At 29.7% G+C, this 25101-nt stretch overlaps 3 protein-coding genes across 3 annotated transcripts; all 3 read left to right on the forward strand.

The window, feature by feature from the left end:
* The first annotated feature begins 424 nt into the window (after positions 1–424).
* LOC113520151 (uncharacterized) lies at positions 425–9148 on the forward strand. The gene is made up of 2 exons (XM_026905415.2): positions 425–510; positions 7704–9148. The coding sequence occupies exons 1-2, from the start codon at positions 496–498 to the stop codon at positions 9111–9113; spliced, it is 1425 nt and encodes a 474-aa protein (XP_026761216.1). The 5' UTR covers positions 425–495; the 3' UTR covers positions 9114–9148.
* Positions 9149–12986: 3838 nt separating this feature from the next.
* LOC116413300 (uncharacterized) lies at positions 12987–14356 on the forward strand. The gene has a single exon (XM_031911630.2). It carries the CDS (start codon positions 12992–12994, stop codon positions 14177–14179), a length of 1188 nt encoding a protein of 395 aa, XP_031767490.1. The 5' UTR covers positions 12987–12991; the 3' UTR covers positions 14180–14356.
* A 4623-nt stretch (positions 14357–18979) lies between these two features.
* On the forward strand, positions 18980–21875 carry LOC113517639 (ras-related protein Rab-21-like). The gene is made up of 4 exons (XM_026902394.3): positions 18980–19383; positions 19678–19845; positions 21129–21247; positions 21455–21875. The coding sequence occupies exons 1-4, from the start codon at positions 19255–19257 to the stop codon at positions 21663–21665; spliced, it is 627 nt and encodes a 208-aa protein (XP_026758195.1). The 5' UTR covers positions 18980–19254; the 3' UTR covers positions 21666–21875.
* Positions 21876–25101: the final 3226 nt, after the last annotated feature.

The following is a 25101-nucleotide window of genomic DNA, read 5'->3' on the forward strand; positions in this document are numbered from 1 at the left end:
ATGAAAAACAAAATCTCTTTTTATTATGAAAAAAATAATAACTGCAATGAAATTATTAAATTAATATGTACCTATCTATACTGAAATATATATAATTATACGACAGTCGTACTTAGAACTCAAAAATAAATACATGACTCTATAGACATATTTGGCTTAAAAAAATGTCGCATAAATAGAATATTTAATATTAAAAGCTACATAAACTTCGCGAAATATTGTTAATACACATACTCGTAAACCATCTTTTATTTTTTAGTATTATAATCTAGCACTAAATTGCGCTAAATAAAATAAAAATGTAGCACTAGATTTAAACTTGTGACAAAAAGTACGTAGGTGAATATTTAATTGTTCTTTATGAACCCGTTGTCACAAATATACGGTCCATCTCTTGTTGGTATATAAGAAGCTGTTGAGGGGCTATCGCGACACTTGCCGCATCACTTGTTTCCAAGTTCGTCGTAGGAGCGTCGAACTGCGGTCACGTTCAAAATGTACGCGCTTTTGGTACGTACAAATTTGTCTTTAATATGTTTCTCGGGATAATAGATACTGCTGAAACTTTTACTCAATTTCATAAATTTTATTAAATCTACGTTCGCGATTGGTTTTAAGCTCTGCGAATTACATTTACTACTAGTAAGATTATAGAGACATTATGTGGTTATTAAATAATTTACTTAAGTAAATAATTATTAAAAACATAGTGTTATATTCTGTGATTTTCGTGAAATTATGAGTGTATTGTGCATGCTTAATGAAAACCAAGTTGAAATGTGAAAGGGTTGATAAAGAGGGGCTAACTATTTTTTTTTTTAGTATATTCTTAATTCTCTATTATTTTATCATGTAAATCTATTAGTTTATCAAGTCATTAAAATTTGGCATAAAGAAACCGCTAAAATGTTAGGATGGAAAAATAATATTAAAAAATTAAACAATAGTGTAACTTTGGCTTTACATACAATTCGGAACAGACAGCAAGTAATTTTTTTAATTCTAATGTGAATTTAAAAAAAACTAAACTATAGGTTAGGATTTTATTTTAAAAATGCTAGACTGGAGCCAAGCGCTTTCCGACTGAGCCTTTATCTGGTAAGCATCGTGGTATACTGAATACAGGCATTTAGTTACAACAATAGTGCAAACAGTATTTACGAAAAAAGTACATTGCACTTCCAATTATATCACGTGTGTATATTTTACGATCACAAATACATATAATAGAAATGAAACTGATAACACTAGATTCCAAGTATTCTTATAAACTGATAGAAGTAACAAGTTGTAAAACTTTAGTTAAATTAAAATTGAATGTAATAATTATACCGTTTCTTTTCTCGCCTTAATTAATAATAAATAGTACATGAATGAATAAATGAATGATTGGTAGCTTTATTTGCTTGAATACAGGTAATTACATTAGAAGTATTTAATAATAAAAAAGACTACATTCAACCGTGTGGCGTGCAAATATTTAATTTGCAACTTGCCCTTAAGATTTTATCTGTACAAATTATAGTACATGTTTTTTATGTATAATTATGGGATAGTAATCCCCCTGTGTTATCAAGGTACTTTGTGAGGTCTTAATCAGGGATGATACGAGTAGATGAAGGTGAAATTAGGTCAATTGGTACATCGTGACGAATTCACCATAATGGTTTCCAGGGAAGAATGCATGGAGAGCAGATATATAGGCTAATATTCTCTATTAATTATTTTTGAGAACGTAAATGAAATGATAACCCTGCCTACGTTAATGGTATATGCTGGCGGATTTACCGTGTGAAAGACGTAGATCCAAGTCAGTTGACCCGTTGTGATGAATTTACCAGGATTTACTCACGATGATTTTCAGAAAGACCAGGTGGAGGTTGGTCTGATATGATATATTGATAGCAGTGGGGCCATTTGATTTCATTACTATAAATCTTTCTTCCTGACTATATAACAAGTATCGTAAGATGCATGATATATACAAACAAAAAAGATAACTAAACTAAGCTTAAGTCTGTATTATATATCATAATATATATTTCAGGGCTTCTGGATATTAGCTCTAGGCCCCTTGGGTATTCAAATTTGACTTACCTATTAATTCATATTTATATGTTATGAAGTAATAGAAAAAAATATCAAAAAGATTAAATTTGAAAGTGTACCAGTATACTTAATTTATATTAATGGAAATAAAATGTTACTGGTTGATATGCGTATCACTTCAGAACGGCTGGCCCGATATAGCAAATTTTTTATTCGTAGTAATTTGGATAGGACAACAGATGTCAGGTCAACTAATTTTATGCATAATAATATATAATGTTAATGTTGAGGTCGAGTGTGAGTTTTGTATGTGTGAGTATAGGTAATTAAGTATGTGTGTAATTATGTAGGAGGTATGTTTACGATAGTTTTTTAAACTATAGGAGATCTAATTTAGACATTGTCTATATTTTATGTAATCTATAATCATTTTGAATAATTATGGAATTCAATTTATTTGACAATGTCAAATCTCTCAAGTATAAATATATTTTGAATAATAATAACGTTTTATCAGTAATAGTTTATCACATAACTTCAGTAACTGTGTACCTACAGGTAACATAGGGTTTTTATTTTAAATGTTGTTTATCAATAATCTTGAAAAAAATTTAAGACCTTATAGATCTATTGTTTACAGCTGTAAAAGTGGCATATCTGTATAACATATTTTTGAGAAATACTTGTCCTTTCGTCGGTTCCTTTGTGTATTGATAGGTATTCTAATAATTTGTTTCAAATATATACTTTCGAAAAGATATTATATTTATTCTATAAATATTGTATATCATGCAATAAACTAGCGCACATCATAAGACCTTCATTATGTTAATGACATTATATTTTTACATCAACAAACTTTCATAATTTTGTCACTTTAGAGGTTAATTTGGAATAATTAATTATTTATTCTGTAGCACTTCTAAATAATATTCATGCTTTATTTTGGCAATGTTTTATATATGGGTGTGTACTGTTTATTATATAGTTGGCTTACGAATAGATTATTTGCAGCCGAGCTATCTACATAATTAACTGTAACTAAAACACTATTATTTCAGTAATGAATAATAATTTAATATTGTTATTTTTTGGATTTAAATTCATGTAATGAAAATAATAAGAACCACTCTTCCTTTCCCGTGGGTATCGTAAGTGCCAAATAAGGGAACTTAATGAACAAGGAAATGGTAGTAGCCTCCCTCTTAAAACATCACCAAAGCCTAACTGCGGTTGCCAACCTGCTTGCTAAGCGTGGCAACTACTAGTAAAACCCCTTTTATAAGAAGGCCCATAATCAGTAGTGGATAGTTAAAGGCTGATATGATGATAATGTTGATAAATTACACATGCATAGTACCAAGTAATGATTCACGATTTAATTTGTCATAAAGACCTTTGTAGTTTCACTAACGGTGTCAATTGATATAAAAGATAGCTTTCACCTATTGACTTGAACAACATTGATAACACTCAATATATATGTCGTAGCAGTCGTAATTGCTATTTCCGAATTTTTTTTTTATTATAATACATCTGTGTACTAGATTGATGACAGATCTTTACTATTCAAAACATTTCATTATTAAGTTCTTTTAATATAAATTTATATTTATTTTATCCGTTTTATCCGATTTAAATAATATTATTTAAATCGGAGTAACATTAGTAGTTCATTGTGATCTTTTAAATTATATTTCTTTATTTCATTTTTATTAAAAAAACAACAGCTAGAAAATTTTATAATAAAAAAAAAACAATACAGATAAAAAGCCAATAACAGGTTTTCACAAATAAATTATATATAATTTGATTATGACAATAAGTTCAAATCGTTTGTAAAAAGTAATAGTAATTTACAAAATAAATAATAATATCACTAACCTAGTAAAATTGTATCTGACCAATATTTATACATGGGAGATATTTAAATATTTATATATATATATATATATATATATATATATATATATATATATACATATATACATATATTTGTTCCGGCATTACGTATCGATCAATTGTGTTCTTTAAAGCTGGTGTACGTCTATGGTTTATCTTGATATGCCATCTAAAAGTGGTCTTATGATCGTACACGTATTTCTATTTCTGAAATCCATGGGTGCAAAGTAGCAGGCAAAATGCTAAGTAGTTTATAAAAAAAATATTTAAGACTATAAACAATTTTGAGATTCTTAGATATCACATCTATAGTTAAATATTTTTGTTATCGTAATGTGATCGAGAAACTTGACTTGCCCACATTTAGATACGATATGTTTTATTTCAACATAGGAGGCGACCCTACCGCATTTATAACAAATTAATGAAGTTTGCATCACCGGAAAGTAGATCAAAAATTTAAATTGCCACACAATGTTTTAATATCGCAGATTAAATACATATATGAAATGAGGTAAGTATTTCAAAAGCTACCGAAAAATTTATATGTCTAATGAAGGTTACGGAGAACATTCGTCACCGAAATGAAACTTAAAAGTTAGGTACAGTATCATTTGCGGAAAGTAATAGTAAAATTTTGAGATCTCAAATAGATTGCATCAATACAGTCCCTAAATAATTATGTAATATACTTATTCAAGGTCTTTAGAATTTGACTCTGTCTTCGTTAAACTCAAAAAGAGCCAATGAAAAGAGACTTGTTACATCCAAATTCATAACTCGAATCACATACGCATAGTGGTTGTGAAACATAGATAAAATTTTAAATTAGACCTTGACAAACAAAATAATGAAATCATATCCTATTTGGTGCAGTAGTTTTTGCATGATGCTGGGACAAACATACAGACAGACGAAATTCCAAAAAAATATTGTTTTCTCATTTATTAGTCTTATTAAAACCTTCCATAACATTTTTTCTTAAATATCTATCATGCACAGACATCACGTAGTTAGAATTCATACTAATAAGATAAGATGAGAAAATTTCTGATTACTATTCCTTGATATAATAATTATAAATAATTGTTTTACGTTGTACCATGCAGGTGCAAAACTGACTAGGCAATATAATAATAATAATAATAAATCTCTTTATTTTCAGGTATATACCCATAGTTAACATTTTTATATTATTAATTAAATAAATTGTTATTATTATTTTTAAAATATACATCAATTATAAAATACCAATTTAAATTATTTCGTTATAAAATCTCTTGTCGTCATGTTATCATATCATTTTCTAGATCGCCTTTAATAATATTTTTGCAACGCAACGAATTAGTTACCAATTCGCCTCTTAACTGCGATAAATTAATAATGGTCCCTTGTTACAGTATTGTGACCAACTATTTACATAAACAGTAACGTAACATCATTCACCCACATAACATCCATCTAATAACCGCGTGATAGCAAATTTTATTTCTTTGACTCATTAATCAAATCATTCTTTTATATTTTATACAACTACAAATGTTAATTTTCATACTGTGGTTATGTAAATTGTGAATTATGTTATATTATTTTCGAGACACTTTATTGTAAGTAACAGCACATCTAATTACATCGATAATATGATAAGTTGATGCAATTTAACGGCGCACTCTTCGATTGCGTCAACCTTTCATTGTATCGATAAAATCGTTAAAATTTTTAGATGGGCCCGTGCAGCGGATACCTACATGATTGTATACGGAAGTATGGACAGTTCAAGTTCATCGCACTCACGTTAACTCAAAGTATGAGACTCAGTATTGCGCAACCGATGCGGTGTTCCGAAATGAACAAATCGGTCGCACGCGGGTACCGCGACAGGCTATACGCGTGGGAGCTGACCTTGCCCTTAAGCTTTCTATTCACTTATCAAACAACCCGTCATTATATGCGATTAGATAAACGATGCATAAGATATAGGCATTGTGTCATCCCATAATATTTACAATTTGTCTCTTTCTTCTTCAATGACTTGTAGCAACGGATTAGAATATTATTATTTATCAGTTAAATAAAATATTAATATAAAAATACTTATTGAAGTTTTGTTTTGGGTACCTCTGTCCCATTCGTGTTTCAACCGTGAAGCAGTTGTGTTCGCATGGCTGTGTTTCGGTTTGAAGGGTGGGATATGGCGTGAATTTACTGGGTACAGAGGAATAACACTGAGGACTCAGTCCTCAGGAATGGCAACGCAATGGGGGGTATCATTGGCGAAACAGTATACTCTGTTATATCCATGGTACTGCTCATGTCTATAGGCGACGGTTACCACTTTCCATAAGGCGGGCCGTCAGCTTGTTTGCCATTCTAAGTTGTATAAAAAAAATTCTGTGTAATATATTTGCAAATAACAAGAATGTCTAGAATTGATAATTTCGATACGTATAATATTAATAATTTATACATAAATTTTGATACGTATAATTAAATTAAATATTTAACAAGAATTTAATCAGACTGACAGATTTTAACAGAATATATATATATATATATATATATATATATATATATATATATATATATATATATATATATATATACATATAGTACGTGAAATCATTGCCAATTTTTTATACATGTGTATTGTAAATAGCCAAAAAAAATTTTCTAAATGGAATATACGAATATTACCTACATAATATTTGTAAAGTTTAGAAAATCACTTAGAACCGTACAACTTCTTTGCCGGTTCGCCTATATACATTAAAATATTGCGTCACATACATATTATGAAGTCACTAGATCTAATTTCACTGGAACGCGTTCACGCATTGCAACATTTCTTGGTATTGACGGTCAACGATCCGACCGGTCCAGCTGTCCCTATGAAAGCTGCTGTGTATCAAATTTGATACAAGAATAGAAAACACAGGCATACCTATATTACATATAATATTTCATAGAATACCTAACTCTCTGTAAACTAAATTAAGTAAAAAATACTAAATGCTAGCCGATATGAGACACTAGTTGACAAATAAAACCTAGTTTACTTGGTTGTTTGCTTATGCCTGCAGCTCTATTGTTGTTTGATTTTACATAAAAATATAGAATTTCAGATTATTTGATTCACTGCTTAATAATCTCTAATAATTCGAATAGCGGTAATTTTTATTTAAAAATTTATTAATTATTTGATTGGGGATAACATTATTTTCCAATAAGAAACTATAACTGGTTTAAATTTAAATTATTGTTAAAAACATTATAATAAACATATTAAATTGCATAATTATTCAATTAAGGCGAAAATATTTGTCTTAAATAATGATTTACATAACTAACAAGATCATCATCATATCAGCCGTTAACTGTCTACTGCTGAACATAGGCCTACTGCTTGTAGGGTTGCGCCAGTACTTGTCACGTTTAACTTAGGTGAATTGGCAACCGCAGTTATGCTTTGATAATTTTTTAAAAGAGACTCTGCTGTCCGTATTTCGACCATTAAGTCCCTTTAGTCACCTCTTACAACACCCACAGGAAAGATAGGGGTAGCCCATTTTATGCCGGAACCACACGGTTATTATTATATTTAGCTATTAACATATATAAATAATCATCACTTAATTTACTTCTTAAATTTATAGTCTAAAAATAAATAAAATAAGAATAAAGCAGAAATTGTAAATCGTTTAATTTTTTTTTTAACACAAATAAACTAAAGAACGAAATTTTGTTTTTTTCAGGTGATAGCAGTTGGACTACAGCAGCTTGTGTCTGCTGATGTGAGTTTAGGATATCATTATAAGCGACCTCAAAATTCCGGCTTCAGTGCAATATCTACTGGCGAATCTCCATCTTACTTATCACCATCACATGGAATACCTTCATACCAAGTTAATAGTGGTTCTGGTCAATACAGCTCTGGATATATAGACGCCACCAGTAATTATTACAAAGGACAAGGATCTAATAATTTAGGACTTACTAACGGCCATTACAACACATTCAACAAATTCCAAAGCGAAAGTGGTTACAGAGGTAGTGGTGGTTACCAACCCGTTAATTTACTGGCAAATAACTATTATCACAATGGATTAACAAGTAGTAGCTCACTACAAACTTATCCTGGAGATGCTAATAAAGGATTCCAAACGTTCAATAATCAATATTATCAGTCCGGTCAATCTCAAAATTCGCAACAAAAATATCAGCAATCTTATCAAGTGCAACAGCAGCCTGCGCAAGTATTCAAACATTTTTATGTCCATGCAGCGCCTGAAGACGATGAACCCCCAAAATTCCGCAAACCGATCGTGTTACCTCCCCCACAGAAACATTACAAAATTATTTTTATTAAAACCCCTTCTGTACAACAAAGCGCTCCTCAAGTAGTTCCAATTCAACAGCAAAATGAAGAAAAAACTATTGTTTACGTCCTCGTTAAGAAACCTGAAAATATTCAACAAGACGTTGTCATACCTAAAGTTGATCAGAAGCCGCCTGCAAAACCTGAAGTATTCTTTGTAAAATATAATAATAAAGAAGATTCTCAAACTGTAATTGACAATATCGTAAAAGATTACAATAAAGGACAATCAGTCAGCTTTTTGAATCCAAGTACCTCAGATTCATCTAAGGGTATTTCTGAGACGTTTTCCAGTCAAACTGGCCAAGCTACTGTCACTCCTGCTGGAGTTCAAACTTTAGGGCTTGATAGCGGTTTATCTGGAATATCAACAGGTTTTGGTTCCCAGTCTTTTGAAATTGTCAGCGGATCAACAAATAATCAAAATAATGCCGGAACTGGTACTGAATCCTTTTCTTTGGCATTAAACAACGAATCACTTCAAAGTCAAGTCACACCTGACTTTGGATCATCAACCTTTGGATCAGTGGATACACAAAACCAAGCTATACCAGTCTTTGGTCCATCATCCTTGGGAATTGGTAGTCACACGAGTGCTTTAGCTTCAACTGGAACTACAACCAGCTCTGCAGTCAGTAATGGATACGATAACAGTGCATCCAGTAGCGTAACTTCATCGGGTGTTGTCGACTCTAACGCTAATGCCAACTATGATAATTTAAGCACAGTACCTACTAGTCAAGGTGTACCTCATGAAACTTATGGTATTCCTAAATTCAAAGTATAATTTTTACAAATTAAAATATACATTTATTACCTGTATCAATTATTTTTATATACACAGTATCTAACAGTCACGTGTCTACCACAGCCTTTAATATTATAAATTTATGTTTGTATTGTAGATCAATTGTAAATAACTTAATACTAATGATTATTAAGTATGCATCTACATACATTATTTTATTAAAATCATTATTAATATAGTTACGTAAATTAAGAATAGTACCTGTATAGTTACAATATAAAAGTGTCAGTGTCATAAAAATAATATATGGATTAAACAAAAGGTAAGTATAATATGATTATAATTACTATTATCATTTCATAACAAACAGAATTACTATTCTACTTTTTATTATTTCATTATAGCGACACTTCAAATAAAGGACTAGATATAATTATTATAGTTATATGAAGATAGTAATAATGACCACAAACAAACATAAGAATTAAAAAATCACTTATACCTACTTAACAGTAACACTTACATATAACCGATATCCAATATCCATCAGTATACTCTAGCATATACAAATAAAGCATCATATATATTAAAATGGGATATAAGCAATCCAAATATCATTCAGTATATATTCAGTCTGAATATAATCAAATACTTTTTGTATGAATGGGATTAACTGAGTTATCGTATTTTATATCAAACAAGTAATAGTACAAGACATCTAAGTGCTTACTGGGTTCTTAATCCTTATGAGTGAAGTCCATCTAAATACTGTTAATATTATTTATCCGACCAAAACTGGATCAAAACAAAAAAAAACACATATGCACGATGTGTTTATGTAACAATAGAGAGCAAGCCAGTATGCAGTTCAACTGATGATAAGTAATTTATGCTGCCCATATGTACCCTTTCGGGTAAATATGATATTTGAGATGTCGCAGGTGTATTGTCTGTATTTTAGAAAGAAATATGTTTTAAATACCCAATAATAAATTATATACCTGCTTTTTTTATTAGCAGGTATGTAGGTACTATTTATCTGTAAAAGTTTTTACATCGCGTTAAGTCCCGATTGTATACTTAAAATATATTTAAACAACGCAAAAGTTTAAAATGAACTATTAAAAATATGTTTTTTTCTTGAAGGTTTCAATGTCATATCTGTTTGTAAATAAAGCTGCTAGGAGTCGATTTCATGCTTTAGTTGTGCGCAGAAAAATGTATGTACAGAAACACACGGTAAAAAACTACTACTCATCCAGATGGTGAGGATGGAACTTTAATTTGCGGAGACAGTGACGGTGATAGAGCAAGTGGAAAAGACAATATTGATGTCTAAAATATAAAATTACACAATACAATCTTAGTTGAATCTAAAATGAAGATATTTTAGATCTTTGTTAATATAATTCACTCAACAACTTTAGCTGACGTCCAAATTCTGATAAAGAAATTATAATGACGGTTGTATGAAATTATATGTGCCAGTTCCTATACACACACAAACAACAGCTGATTATTTAGCATCGGAAATCCCCATAACGATTGATGTTGGCACATTATTGGCATTTTAATAGCAGGCCCATCCGCATAACTTCATGACGTTATCTTGATTTATCGAGTTACATGCTTTCAATTGAGCGAACCAGAATATCGTTGTTTGGAGTGGTTAATTTAGTTAGTAATGCGGTGGCGCCAATAGTATTTCATTTATTATGTGCATTGTTTATGAATGGATTGCCTCTATTTTGGGGTAGTGGCGCGTGATAGCATAATATCGAGCATTACGCTTACCCATTTATTGAGTGGATATTCATGGATGCACTTTGGAGAAACGCGTGTGGAATTCTGCGCATGACGCCGGCGCCAAACGCCGTATTTACTTAACCGCTTGTGCGTTGTGAACGCATCAACGCACCATCAGTCACCACATAATCAACGAGTTCTATGTTCATTTAGAAAATACGTTTCTTTGTACAGTCTAAATGAATTCTTATTAAGTACAGACCACATATACGTGGTATTTCTGTGTATGTATAACTTGACGTTAACGGAATTAATGTTTAAAAAAATAAAAAGTAATGACAGCAGTTATTTTAAAGAACTCTAAAGAAAATAATTGTGATACTTTATCATCAAAGTTCAACATATTGGGTTAGATTTATAAAATCTTCCATCATCCTAATCAATACATTAATAAGCCTGGTGTTTTCCACAGTCTGTTATATGCCACATTACATGTCACAGTGTAAAAGCACTACTCACATTATGTTTGTGCTTCTAATCGTGCGCTAAGCTATGTTTCTGATTGGCTTCAACACAAACTAAACTCTAATACAAAAAGTTTGTGAAATTCTACAGGTACAGATAACATCAAAATATATTACAAAAAAAATCTTAAAATTTTTACTATATTATTATCGGTTATATAGTCACCAACAAAACGCGGAAATATAATATAAATAATTTACAGTCTACCATTTTAGATATGTGAACTATACGCCTACACTGTACGCACCTTCCTCATTTACTCGGGCGAATACGAACGAACATAAGAATATTATTATGTCTGTGGTTTTTTTATGGAATGAAAATGTAATGATAACTCCGCTTGCGCTATTGCTATATGGTGGAGAGTTACCAGTGAATAATGACTATTAAGAAGTACGATCAATTAGTCCATCGTGATTAATTCACCAGTAATGAACAACGATGACTTCAAAGGTACCGCACGGAAGTCGACCTAATAGAGTAATAAAATATATTATTAGTAATGGCTGCAAGTCTCCATTATCTACAACTGGAGAATTTAAAGAAGCTGCATTACGCAAATGATAATGACTATTTAACGCCGAATAGTCATATCGCATTAAAAATTAAATTTTACCGAATTGTACAGTTTTATCATAGAGTATTACGAAACAAATTATATTATTATTTGGGTATAGTCGGACCTCCTAGCCTATATCGCTATTAGTAGCGACGTGAATGTTTGTTATTTTATTATTTATTATATTATATTAACGAATTAGCGATATGGGTTAAACTACTTATCACTTCTTATGTTTATCAAAATAAGTCGTCGAGGCCAATTTTTTTTTTTTTATACAACTTAGAATGGCAAACAAGCTGACGGCCCACCTGATGGAAAGTAGTAACCGTCGCCTATAAATATGAACAGTACCATGGACATAACAGAGTATACTGTTTCGCCCATGATTCGGACTCAGGTGTTATTCCTATTTACCAGAAAAATAATAATATTAATTAAGTAATTGTATTATATCACAACATTACAATTGCTTAATAAGTATATTGCTTACAAATATAACAATAATACTAGTTCTTATTTGTGATTTAGTCCGCATGATGAAAATACATAAATTAACCAGGATAAAAGTAGTAATAGCTTATATACTTGCTTCTTCATTTGAAATACTCCTTATTCATAAAAACCTCAAACTTTTCATAAATGTACAATATTTTAGGTATTGAAATGATTTGTCTTTTCTTTTATGCTAAATTCTCAATTTGCAAGAAATCGACAAAACACTTCAATAGTTAACATAGGTTTGTAGGATTTTTTAGTTTTCATGAAGAAGGGGATGCATATATATAAATGACGAATACTTGAACTGAACATCGAGAGGTAACAAACAAACTTATTTTCATGTTAACAATATCAGTAAGGATACTGAAATACCAAATAATTTGAACAATAATATCTATTTTATCAATTACATGCACTATAATATTGTAAATACACTTTAGTTCTTATTACACATTCAGTACTTACATGTCTCGATAATATTAACATTTATTGCTTTCAAAATTTCTAAGAACGTAATCATAATAAAAAGTTATAGGCGAATGAAAATACGTACCTATATATGTTTTATTGTCTTCGTAAAACTAACATGAATATTGATAAAGTATTTTTATATGTAGTGTATTTGTATTTAAATTTTAGAACAGCGTATAATATTTCATTATTATCCATAGTACACTTTAAATGCAGTTCGTATTTTATAAAATCTGAAAAATGTTGCGTCGGAACAATATACCCAAATTTTATATTGACTTCAGTTTTTTGTGCAGAATCTTGTGATACGGTACTCATGAAGGATATGAAAATCCCAATAAACAACATATTTATACATCCACGTTATAAAAAATATGTTGAAGGACAACATATACTGGAAACTAATGATATAGTGTTAGTTATGGTTACATCTCATCCTAAGGCAGTTACTCTAAAACTGAGCGCTATGGAAGTTATATCTGCTATTGGTCTAAAAGCCTTAATTCCTATACTGGACGACAACAAACCACGCCTTTTGGTAACTGTAATACAGTCATGTTCAAAACACCTACTTCTTAGAGGTTATCACATTTGTTCTATTGGAACGTTGTGTAACAGAGTATTTAACAACTGTCAATACACAAACGGTTTACCTTTGCTGATAGATGGACAAATTGTAGGACTAACTGGTTTACTTAGTTCAAAATTGTGTAATTTTCCACAGAAGATCTTTACCGCTGTAGGTCCTATTATACCATGGATAAGATCATTTATTATAAATAACAGAGAAGATTCACTTCAGAACAGTTTCCAAGATGCAGAAAGATTTGATAAATTGAAATTACAAACTATTAATTTACAAAATATTGACCTAAAGAGCGGATATAAACAATTCCAACAAAAAGAAATTACAATACCAACAAAAAATTCCACATCGTACAATTTATATTCAAAAATGCAAGAAACTAATATGAACATACTTCCAAGTATAAGAAAATTAATAACGAGCTCCACATTATATGAAACATTAATAAAATCAGTTTTGAAAACAAAATATTCTGTTCCTATAAAAAAAAATATCACAGAATTGACTTATTTTACACAAATACCAGATACAAACTTATTAAAAACATCAGAGTCTTTTAACATTTCGTCCACTTACAGTGCTAGGCGCTTTGCAACTAATGCCATGGATTGGTTTAATAAAAATGTAAGGAACAAATTAAAAGATAAACCACCGCCTTTGCTCGTACTTACTACCCCTAGAATAAATTATAATAAAGAATTTGTAGACCTCACGTGATAAGTTTAATATATGACTCGTTATTTAAATATTACATGCCGTGACATTGTAATAATATACGTAATTTACAAGTAGAATATGTTTTAATAATTGTTACACTATCGTCATATCACTAAGAACTAATACCTACTAAATTCTCCAAAAAATGAAACCGTGATAGATAAATAAAATAATATGAAACCACATAGGAGTGAGAAAGGGGTGTACAACATAACAATCACAATGAATTCTATAATATTCATGTCTACAGACATCATTTACCACTTACCATTAAAACGTAGTAGTTATTATTTTTTAATAAACCAATTAATAAAATGATTGCTTGTTCCTCTCAATCATAACATCTGCCTACAGTTGTCCATTGTTTTGTATACATCTCGCGCAATGTGCACAACTTTTTAGAGTCCTGTGTATTACACATCCAATCGCTCCCCGCTTTTTTGCGGAAATTGTCACGTTGCGTCGCATTAGGATAAACAATTATTCGTTCTGTGACAACGTACTGCGCCACTACAGGTTGTTAATGCTTACTCAGTGCTATCCAAATAGTAAAAAGTAGTCTTGTTGATTTTGGATAAATCCGTTTTGGTCATTTTGATCCGTCTGATAGTAAACAAAGCTGTTTGTCACATGCCATTGTTTGGCATAGCTGCCGTATATCAAATTACTTAATATAATATTGTTGCCTAAACGCCCGCAGCAGTAAGGATATTTAGTACGTGCGCGTTTCTAACTGAACTTTTTAAGGAGTCCCAAGTTGTAAGCTCTTCAGAAAACCTAGCTCGAAAGTTAATGAGAAGAAACTCCTCTAAAACCGTTTGCACAGGCCCTTATGGCTCAAAATATTAACCTATATACTCATAATAGCATATTATTAACTATATTCAATTTGCATGATATTCCGTATGAAATATTTAATTAACTGACTTATAAAAAAAATAAATACACATGAACAGTCCAATCTCTGGCCATTTCTTCACTGTTGAATTATACTACTTTTATACTATTACTATATTACTATACTAATTAATAATATAGTGATAAAGGAAATTACGTGGATAAGTGACCAGAAATGTCTAATTTAGAATAAAAAAAAAATCTTGATATCTATAAAGAGAACAGGCTAAAAGAATTTATTCAATTAAAATAATCGTTTACAGTCAGTTATTAAAGCGATTAAATTTAAGAAACAAAGGAAGGTAAACTCTAACCTCAAGTTCAAGGACTCGATACCGCTTATGAGCTTGAGATTGACAAAGTCTTCATACTTCTTCTATAAAGTACAATTTAGACAAAAAATCCAATTTGTAAGTACCAAAAAACACCAGTAACACTATTGAAGTATTGAGATATTATAGATTTCTATAATATTATTTTATAAATATAATATTATTTGGATATTTCTAGGCAATCAAATTTAAAAAGGTTAAAAGTATCCCCGAAAACCGTCGTAAATAATTCCTTATGAATTCAAAACAAAATGCTGATTGTCCTGACTCAGGACCGTAGCTAGACCCAAATTTAGTATAGAGCAAAAGAACTTTTTGGTGGAGCAAAAGCCATAATTAAGTGACTTGGAAAAAGCAAATTTGATTAATTTTCTTGAGACTTTTCATTTTAAGGTAGGGTATTGGGCCTTTTAAGGTAGGGCATTGCGCCTCAATGCTCTCCCCCCTAGCTACGCATAACCTGACTTCTTATTTATCTAGCATATCTCAGTACTAGCCGTGTGGCCTCGGCATAGAAAAGGCCACCCCTTTTTTCCGTAGGTAATGTAAGAATTGACTAAGGAGAGCGAGAAATGGGCAGCAGCGACCCTCTTAAAGCATCTCCAAAACCTAACTGCATTTGCCGAACCGCCTGTGAAGTATAGCAACTACTGGCAAAACCCCTCCAATGAGAGCTTATGTTAAACAGTGGATAGTTAGGTAATGGTTAATATGATGATACCTCACAAATGCTTTCTTAAAGTAACAAAATTAAAATTAGTATTCAATTTTCATAAAGAAAAACCAAGACTTTTCGGGAGAGGATTAGGATTATTAATAATAAGACTTAATAGATCTACTGCTAGTCTGTCCCTATCAGGTTGACCTCTGGGCAGTCTTTTCTAGATAACTATCATAGTGTACCCTATCCTGGTGAATTCGTTACGATGGAATAATAATCTGACTTCATTGTCACATTTTTTGTAGTTAAAAATGAAATAGTAACTCCGCTCGCACAGGGGGAAATGGATTTTTTAGTAATAAGTACCAGCAACTCTATTGCTAGCAATATACCCTATTAGGTCATCCTCCACAGGGTCCGTCCCGGAAATAATTATGGTTAATTCCATGTGAATCATAATGAGCTAACTGACTTGTCTTCATCGTCACATACATATGAAAATAAAATTATAATCCTGCCTGCGGGCTGCGCTAAGCGCCAGGTGTAGCAGGGATCGCATGGAGGTTGACCTAGTCCTGATAGATATATTGCTAGCAATAGAGCTAGCAACCTGCGCGGTCTACCTTTTACTAACAATCCTTTTTTCCTCATTGTCACAAATCGTCACGTATCGTGACATTCCGTACCTGCCCCCAGATGGAAAGTTTCAAACGCTTTGCCTTTCTTTGCAAAATAGACCAGTTTTTTTTCAAATGTGCGTGAATAGATACAACAAATTGTTATTACTCCCTAAAAAAATGTATATTGAAACAACAAAAAGGATAGGAAAGAAGTTATGTGACAGTTTCACTGATAACTTTCATATATTACACTTATGGTACATTTAAAAATATGAATTCGTTCTCAGAATCATTAAAAGTAGCCACTATTTTGATAAATGAGTTCATTACATATTAAATTTTCATGATTCATATTTACTTATTACTAACTTTTTGCCCGTTACTTCTTACGCTTGAAGGAGTACCATACCATTGAAATAGATAATTCCTAGGTAGTGTATCAAAATATAAAATATACCAGTTTTTAAATTTGACCTTCAAATATACAACTCAAAAACTGCAGAAAAATTTTCTAAAAATTATTGGTTGGCTTCTATCGCTCTTATTAAGATCACTCAATTTTTTTTTTCCGAAATGTCTCTCATATACTAGTTTATTATACTAAAATTTATCTAAATTAAAGTATCAAATTTAAAAATACATCCACATACATCTGGAAATTTTTATTCCCCTTACTTGCAACATTATAATAGACTAAGTATAGTGCTCGATAGATTAAGTATAAACAGTATTTGTGAAACTTTCTTTCTACGCGGATAACCTCAAAGATTTTAGAATAAAAGTGGAACACAAGTTTTTAGTCCTTATTCTTATTTATTCATAAAAAAATACCTTTATTCATAAAAATTAAGACCATACAAATCTAAAAAAAACTATTATATTTATCACTTTCTTTCAAATTGAAAATTATTAGCACAAGAGAAAGAGATAAAACAGTTCAGTAGCTTAAACAGGTTTATGAGAGGTTTGTTATTTTTTAATACGTAATTTTTTTACTCGTATAGGGTTTAATATTTATATTACATTAACAATTTCTCGAGATTGGGATTTATGTTCTCTATCCAAGCGGTAGCATAACCTACTATTACTTACAAAAAAATTGTAGAATCTATGCAACATGATCATTGAAATTAAAAATTTCAACAATGAAGTTTTAGGTTATTTATGTCTATCGATATTAATACTATAGGTAGAAGCATAATATAAACAGTTTTGCATACACTGAATTGTATTTGTAAATTTATAATGGATAAATATTTACTAACCGAAAGATTCAATACAGACCCATCAGCAAATCTAAATTAATCTCCACAATGGATACACTGAAATCATACTTTTGAAAATTTTATTGCTGCTATGTTAAAGATACTAAAGAAAATCATATTAGTTTGAAGAAGCAGTATCAATTATTCGTCAATTGCTTATCACTTACTTTAAAAATACAGCCACTGAATAATTTTTCACTCACAAGAGATGTCGTAAAAGTATTCTAAATGCCAAAAAAAAAATGGTAAATATTGTGATGACATTAAATGTTAGAAGAACATTTTAGTACTCAATTGTCATAGATTTTAGATGTCAAACAAATCATAATAATCAAAACATCAATCATATCTAAGTTTTTCAGTTTAATGAAGCTTAAATTTCTGGCAAACTATAATTGAAATTAATTAATTTTAATAATGTTATAACTACAAATAGGGCTAATTCTCTTTTATAGATTTAGATACATTTATATTCTTTAGAAATAAATACGTGTTTTTTTTAGATGCTGTTTAATTCGGTACAACAGTTTCAACTATAGTTTAATGCACTCAAAAGAATTTACATTACTAGCCTGTTAATCAATTAGATTAACCGAAGTAGAACAAAATAAATTAATATAAGTACTTATTTTATAGTCCATGTTATTGTAAAATTTAAAAATTTTATATTATGAAATAGCTAGGATTTGCGTGGAATATAAGCTACATATATTATTTATAATTTAATTAATAAATTAATAATTTTTTTATTTATATTTTAATTAATATGGAAGTCCTTTTAGTCTCTTTCTTTATTTAAATTTATTAAATTTTATTATTTATAGTTTTATATTATTATTTACCAAATTAAAAATTGGCACGCTTGTATTGGTTCTTTATTGATTCCCTTTGCATCCTTTCTAAGCCATCGCTGCTAACCCTATTAACATAGTGATCACTTGCACTGTGTTACTCACCATATTCTCTCTATGGTGAGTAACACAGTGCATAGAGTAACCAGTATCTGTGGTATCACACAGTCTGTGTTATCTGTTGTACTCACTTGTTCTAGTTGTATTATTGACAATCAAAAATATTTATCTGTCTATTTCTTTAATATTTTATTAAAAAACTTTAGTTATATGGATTAAAATAAATACTTAGACAAATCAGCACTGAAAAATATGCATAGATGTAACTTTCTTTAGCCTAAATTGTAATCTATTTATTGTTTCAAAATCTCGAATTACGTATTTATCTATCATTGCTGTGTTCGTCACTAATTTAATTGTAAATATTAGTCGTAATTTTCATTAGTATCATGTCTACAACCGGTAGTACATATAATTTCAAGGTAGTATTGTTAGGCGAGGGTTGTGTTGGAAAAACATCTTTGTTACTTCGATACATTGAAGATAAATTTAATGATAAACACCTTACTACGCTACAGGTATGATTATTTTTGTTAATTATATCATTCTCAGCATTAGCATACGATTTGTATTTTTCTTTATTTAGTTGTATACTTTATTTTTTATGTGCAGATTTTTCGACGAATTTTAAAATAATAAAATTATAGCAAATAGCTAATATTTTAGAGCCGAATTTATTTTTATTTTTAATTAGGGTAGCGTAATTTTGTAAAAGGATAGTTTTAGCTAACCGTAGAAACTCGAAACTTTTTGATAATTATCCATGGACCAATGTTATGAATTTCATTATTATTGATGGTATTATTTTACAGGCTACTTTTCTAAATAAAAAAATAAACATCAATGGTAAACGGATCAATCTTTCTATTTGGGACACAGCTGGTCAAGAAAAATTTCATGCACTAGGGCCAATTTATTATAGAAATTCAAATGGAGCTATACTCGTTTACGACATTACTGATGAAGACTCCTTTGGAAAGGTAAATTGTTTATTTAAATTATATAAGTGATGAGAAACCTATTTTGTTATTAAATAAAACTATAATGTAATAACTATTGGTTAAGAGCCTATTGAGCTGTCTTTCTTATCTGGATGATGCCACAAGCACCTACAACTTGCACTCAGGGGGCTAAAGCATGCAGTCAGGTTCTTCCTAACATCACAGTTGCTCATTACTAAGAAACCCAAATTGTTTCCGAAACTAGTCGAGCTGTTTTGATCTAATTACACAACATTTACCAATAATGCCAGCTGGGTTACCTATCCATTTTGTTATTAAAAAAAATTACTTTCATATAATGTTTGTAGTATATTAATTGTATGGTTAACAACTATTATATAACATTACAATATTTTGCTTGCAACTGTATATGAAATATTTTACTGATTTATAATTGTTCTACATCAATAAATGTATGTGTCAGTGTTTTTCTAAAACCACTGTTACTTTTATAACTTTTTATGGAATAAGTTATTATTGTCCCTACATAGTAATAAGATATAGTCTGTCGTTACATGTAGTACAATATTCACAATAAAAAGTTATGATTAATTTGTACTGTTCCTTATTTGATTTATATTAATAATGAAATAAACTTTAGTTTATATTGAATAAAATTAATTTTTATAAAGTAATTTTATTCAAAAATAAGTTAATAAACTATTACTACTCATATAAAGATGGCACTTTATCATATCAAGCATTTCTAGGTCATATTAGTTACATGAAGACCACTGATGTGGCTTATCCAAAGGTAGCTTTATATCCAAAAATCTTTATGCTCCAAGGCATGAAGTAAATGACAATAATTTTCCATAATCTCGGCATTAATTTGAAAAATTCAGATATTTACGCTGACATACAATCTAAGTACAAATAAATAAAAACAGACAAACAAATACTTGGTTTTTTATAGTGCTACTGTGCAGCTATTAGTTTTTCTTCAATAAATATTATATCAGCTGAGCCAAGTGTAAATACTTAAAATCACTCAATACCTACCTACCTTAATAGTAATTTATTCTTACCGCCCTTTCTTTCTAGAGCATATTCACTAAATTATTTTTTTTTTCGATGGGTGAAAATGGTATGGCTAACGGGATACGCTGGCGGAGCACCAGTGAAGGGTGATAAATGAGAATGAAAACAGGCCAGTTAGCCCATCATGATGAATTCATCAGGAATTAACCATGATATTTTCCAGGGTCTGTAAATGATTGATAGACATTTTAGCATGGTAATATATAGATTCATATTTACAGGTAAAAAATTGGGTTAAAGAACTGAAAAAAATGTTGGGCTCCAATATTGTTCTCATCATTGCAGGAAATAAAATAGATTTGGAACATGAAAGAACTGTGCCATTAGAAGAAGCAGAAAGGTATAATTTTCTGTAAAATTTTAGTTTAGTTTAAAAAATGTATACTACTCTCATAAACATAAAAAGTGCTTTAGATTTGATTCAGCTGTTTAACTATAAATTTATTTTTTACATTATGCACATAGTATATTTATAAAAACATAAATTAAAACAAAAATTAAATTAATCTAATTTAAAATGATATTTAAATTGATAATAAAATTTCAGCTATGCTAACATGGTTGGTGCAAAACATTATTATACATCAGCAAAACTAAATCAAGGAGTTGAAGACTTGTTTTTGGACATGACCCGAGAAATGCTGGAGAAACATGAAAGCAATTCTCAAACTGAAGTTAGTAGGACATCAAGGGTGCTAGTTGTTGATGATGAGGCACCTGTACAGTCATCATGTTGTTCTGGTACACGAAGTAACTGAATTGATTTGAATATTTTGTTTAATTTATTCCATATTCATAATTAATCTATCAATGTATAATATTGTTATCACGTTTCTATTGAGTTTACTTAATGTATTTTGTTTAAGGATGAGGCTACCTAATTACTTGCCTACATGGCGAATTTAATTCGATACATAGAACTGTAACAATGTAAAAAATAATAATAATAATAAAATTACTAAACACAATGGGAGCTTTATAAATATATAATAACGACGGATCCCCAATTTCACACAGGTGCAAGATTTTGACAACAGTGCCACTCAATGAGATAGAAACTATCCTGCCTCTCATTTTGTGAATGTTTATTTTCAAACAATATATACTCACAAAATTTTATTGAAATTGACTAATCTATTTCGGAGTTGCGTGTACAAAAACGGGACGCGGAATTTTTATATATGTATATATTAGGTGGATTTTAAAATGTGATTATTACGTTTGAATTTAAGGCGTAGACTTTTAATCCAAAGAAACGTGAAAGTAAGTTTGTTCGATTGTTATCTCTTAGCGCCTTCACGATCTTCACACAATTTGATATAGGTACACGTACTTTGAGATGAAGAATAATTCTGTTTATCCCTGGAAATCAAACATGTCGGGTAAAAGCGAGTTCAATAACAATTTTGAGAAGTCTACATACATACAAACAAGGTAGACATAGGGAAAAATTCTTTATGTTGATTCAGTAATCGGATGCCGATGTTATACATGTTTACGCTCTAATTATAATACAAGTAAATTGACCAATACAAAGTGACAGCCTTTACGTAAACTTTATTAGTAATTTGCTTACCTACAATTTTATAATTTGCCATATCATATTCATTTTAATGCCTCGCAACTTATCTTCCTTAAACAGTAACTATGTAAATTAAGTACATACATAGGTATGTATGTATAAAAGTACACATATTTAACAAATATGTTTTTCGTGTCTAATTATTATTGGTTATATAAGCGTTATACATTTTATCTAGCAGAATATTATTAATAATTGGGCATATCCTGCAGTTTCCAAAACATGCAATATATTATAATTGGTAAAAAAAACTCGTTAGTATTATTAAACATCTATTGTTATATGAAATTGAACTGTTGCTGGACATAAGATTATATATATGTGTGCTGTGATAAAACCGTTGTATTCTCAAAGTAGCTATTTCAATTTATGAATAATTCTATTAGTGCAATTATTTGGTTACATACTGCCAGTATCTAGCCAGGACTCTATTTCCATTGCGACCAAACAGTCAAAACCAATGAGAATTATATAATTATAATGGTGGAACGATGTTTATAAAGCTGTTCCAACTTGGGCGGAGCTAAAAATCTTTCCATACACAATATAATTATCTGAAGTTTTTTTTTTTTTTATTTTTGTTAAGTAATATTAAAGCTCGATCAGTTTTCGTACTGATTCTTGCTAACAGGAACATGCAGTCACAGAAATGATTTTAGACAACACAGCCTACAAGCGCAGTTGGAATGAAACCATAGTTTGGTACTACTGATAAGTATAATAAACCAGACAATAATATAACTCTGTATCTAGTTAGTTCTTTTAAGATTTTATCCCGGTCGTATTTACTATATTGATTTTATCTTGGTTGATATTATTTTTAACATTTATTTCACGTAAGAAAAATATATTGTTTAGATTTAAAAATACTTAAAACATAAAATACATATAGCTAGTAAACTCAAAAAATGGAGTCTAAATAATGCAATTGAGTAAATTACACCTAGTTTTGTCCTATTGTACCTTTGTACACGTTTCTCTATAAAAATATTTTATCATTTACAAAATGAATGTAATGTAATAAATCACACCATAAAAATTATCTGATCCCTTGGGTGACTTAGGACAGGTATGAATTTATTATTGACTATATTTAAATTCAATTTTGCGTATTTTTCTAATTTCCTGCTAATAAAAAATGCTATTAATAAAACTTTTTGGATTAAAAATCCAATTTAATTTAATTAAAAATGGGATTAGTTGGTCAAATGTAAAAATATTATTTATTTCAATAGCAACAGTAGACCAGACACCTCATTCAGAACAAATACTATCAAAATGAATAAATACCTACAATAAGCATGTGAGCATCCGTTGCTTATTTATATTTACACATTTTCTATTTCTACAGTCTATTTTCAGGTTTATAAAAAGTATTCTACATTTTATTCTATCACGATGGCAAAGGTGTGGATTATATCCTTTAGGATATAATCCACACCTTTAGGAAATTTCATGTCTTAGTCGCAGCAATGATTAAATTCTTTTGCACCTATAACTACTTATAGGTATATATTATATAATTAAATATGTCAAGGATTAAAATAAATATAACTATTTATTTTAATCCTTAACGTATTTAATTGGACCCCATTATTTTAAAATAGACTAAGACTGGACAAATAATTCATCATCATCATCATCATCAAGGGTATAAACTCGATCAATTGCAACAAGAATTGATGTAGCATTGACGATCAGTCACAAAATTTCGATTGTTTATCCAAAGTGAAATTATTTAAGTAATTAAGTATATCTCACATTTTAATAGGTATTAGACATACAATACATTAAAAGCTTTTTGTATGATTATATAATGGCAGCGCATTTGTTGTTTTAAATATCGTAATAAGATGAGAATTTTATTTCAATTCGTAATAAAGTACTGTAACTTCTACCAATCATGATTAATGTATATTATTTTGTAATAAATATAATGTTTATTACATAATTGTTTTTTATTTAAGCCATAATGGAGATTTTCGGATTAGACAAAAAATTAAAACTTGCGTGGAAGAAACTACAGAATGTCCTATAATATGATTCCAAAACATTTTAAATGATTGAATTAGTATTATATTGCATTTTATTTAGTGCTTTCTATATTACATATATTTTTACTTTATTACTAATTATTACACTAATAAAATAGAAAATGTAACGGTTAATATAATAAGCAGACTTAATTAAAAATGGCATACGGTAAAGATATAAAAAGCAATAAATAACAAAAATTTGCTATAATACTACTTAAAATATCAGCCAAAAATCATACTTGGAGAAGAGCCTAGAATGCATTTTGATAACGAACACCGCGACATCCTAAACTTTTTGTACTCAAGGCGTCACTAATTTGTGATTTAATCCATAACACTTCTTTGTCAACTTGATACCCACATGCCCTACATATAACCTGTAACTATTTGAAAATGCAGTATTGGTAAAGGAAAAGGTCAAAAATGGGTGATACCTATTCTTTATTAAATTGATCATCTCAGAAATTGAGATATGAAATTGTAAAATTCCTGAATTTTAATAGAGAACTTTTTCTAGAAACAAATCAGTATTTATTTAGGAACCCTAAGAGCAGAATTTTGAATAAAACAATATAC

Source organism: Galleria mellonella, unplaced genomic scaffold (genome assembly GCF_026898425.1).
Source record: "Galleria mellonella isolate WM207_F2 unplaced genomic scaffold, CSIRO_AGI_GalMel_v1 utg33, whole genome shotgun sequence".
Lineage (NCBI taxonomy): Eukaryota > Metazoa > Arthropoda > Insecta > Lepidoptera > Pyralidae > Galleria > Galleria mellonella.

Bases quoted from the DNA above. Each gene is read 5' to 3' on its own strand.
- LOC116413300 (XM_031911630.2), top strand. From the start codon at position 12,992: ATGAATATTGATAAAGTATTTTTATATGTAGTGTATTTGTATTTAAAT.
- LOC113517639 (XM_026902394.3), top strand. From the start codon at position 19,255: ATGTCTACAACCGGTAGTACATATAATTTCAAGGTAGTATTGTTAGGC. The intron at 19,384-19,677 runs GTATGATTATTT...ATTATTTTACAG, and splicing joins AACACCTTACTACGCTACAG to GCTACTTTTCTAAATAAAAA. The intron at 19,846-21,128 runs GTAAATTGTTTA...TCATATTTACAG, and splicing joins ATGAAGACTCCTTTGGAAAG to GTAAAAAATTGGGTTAAAGA.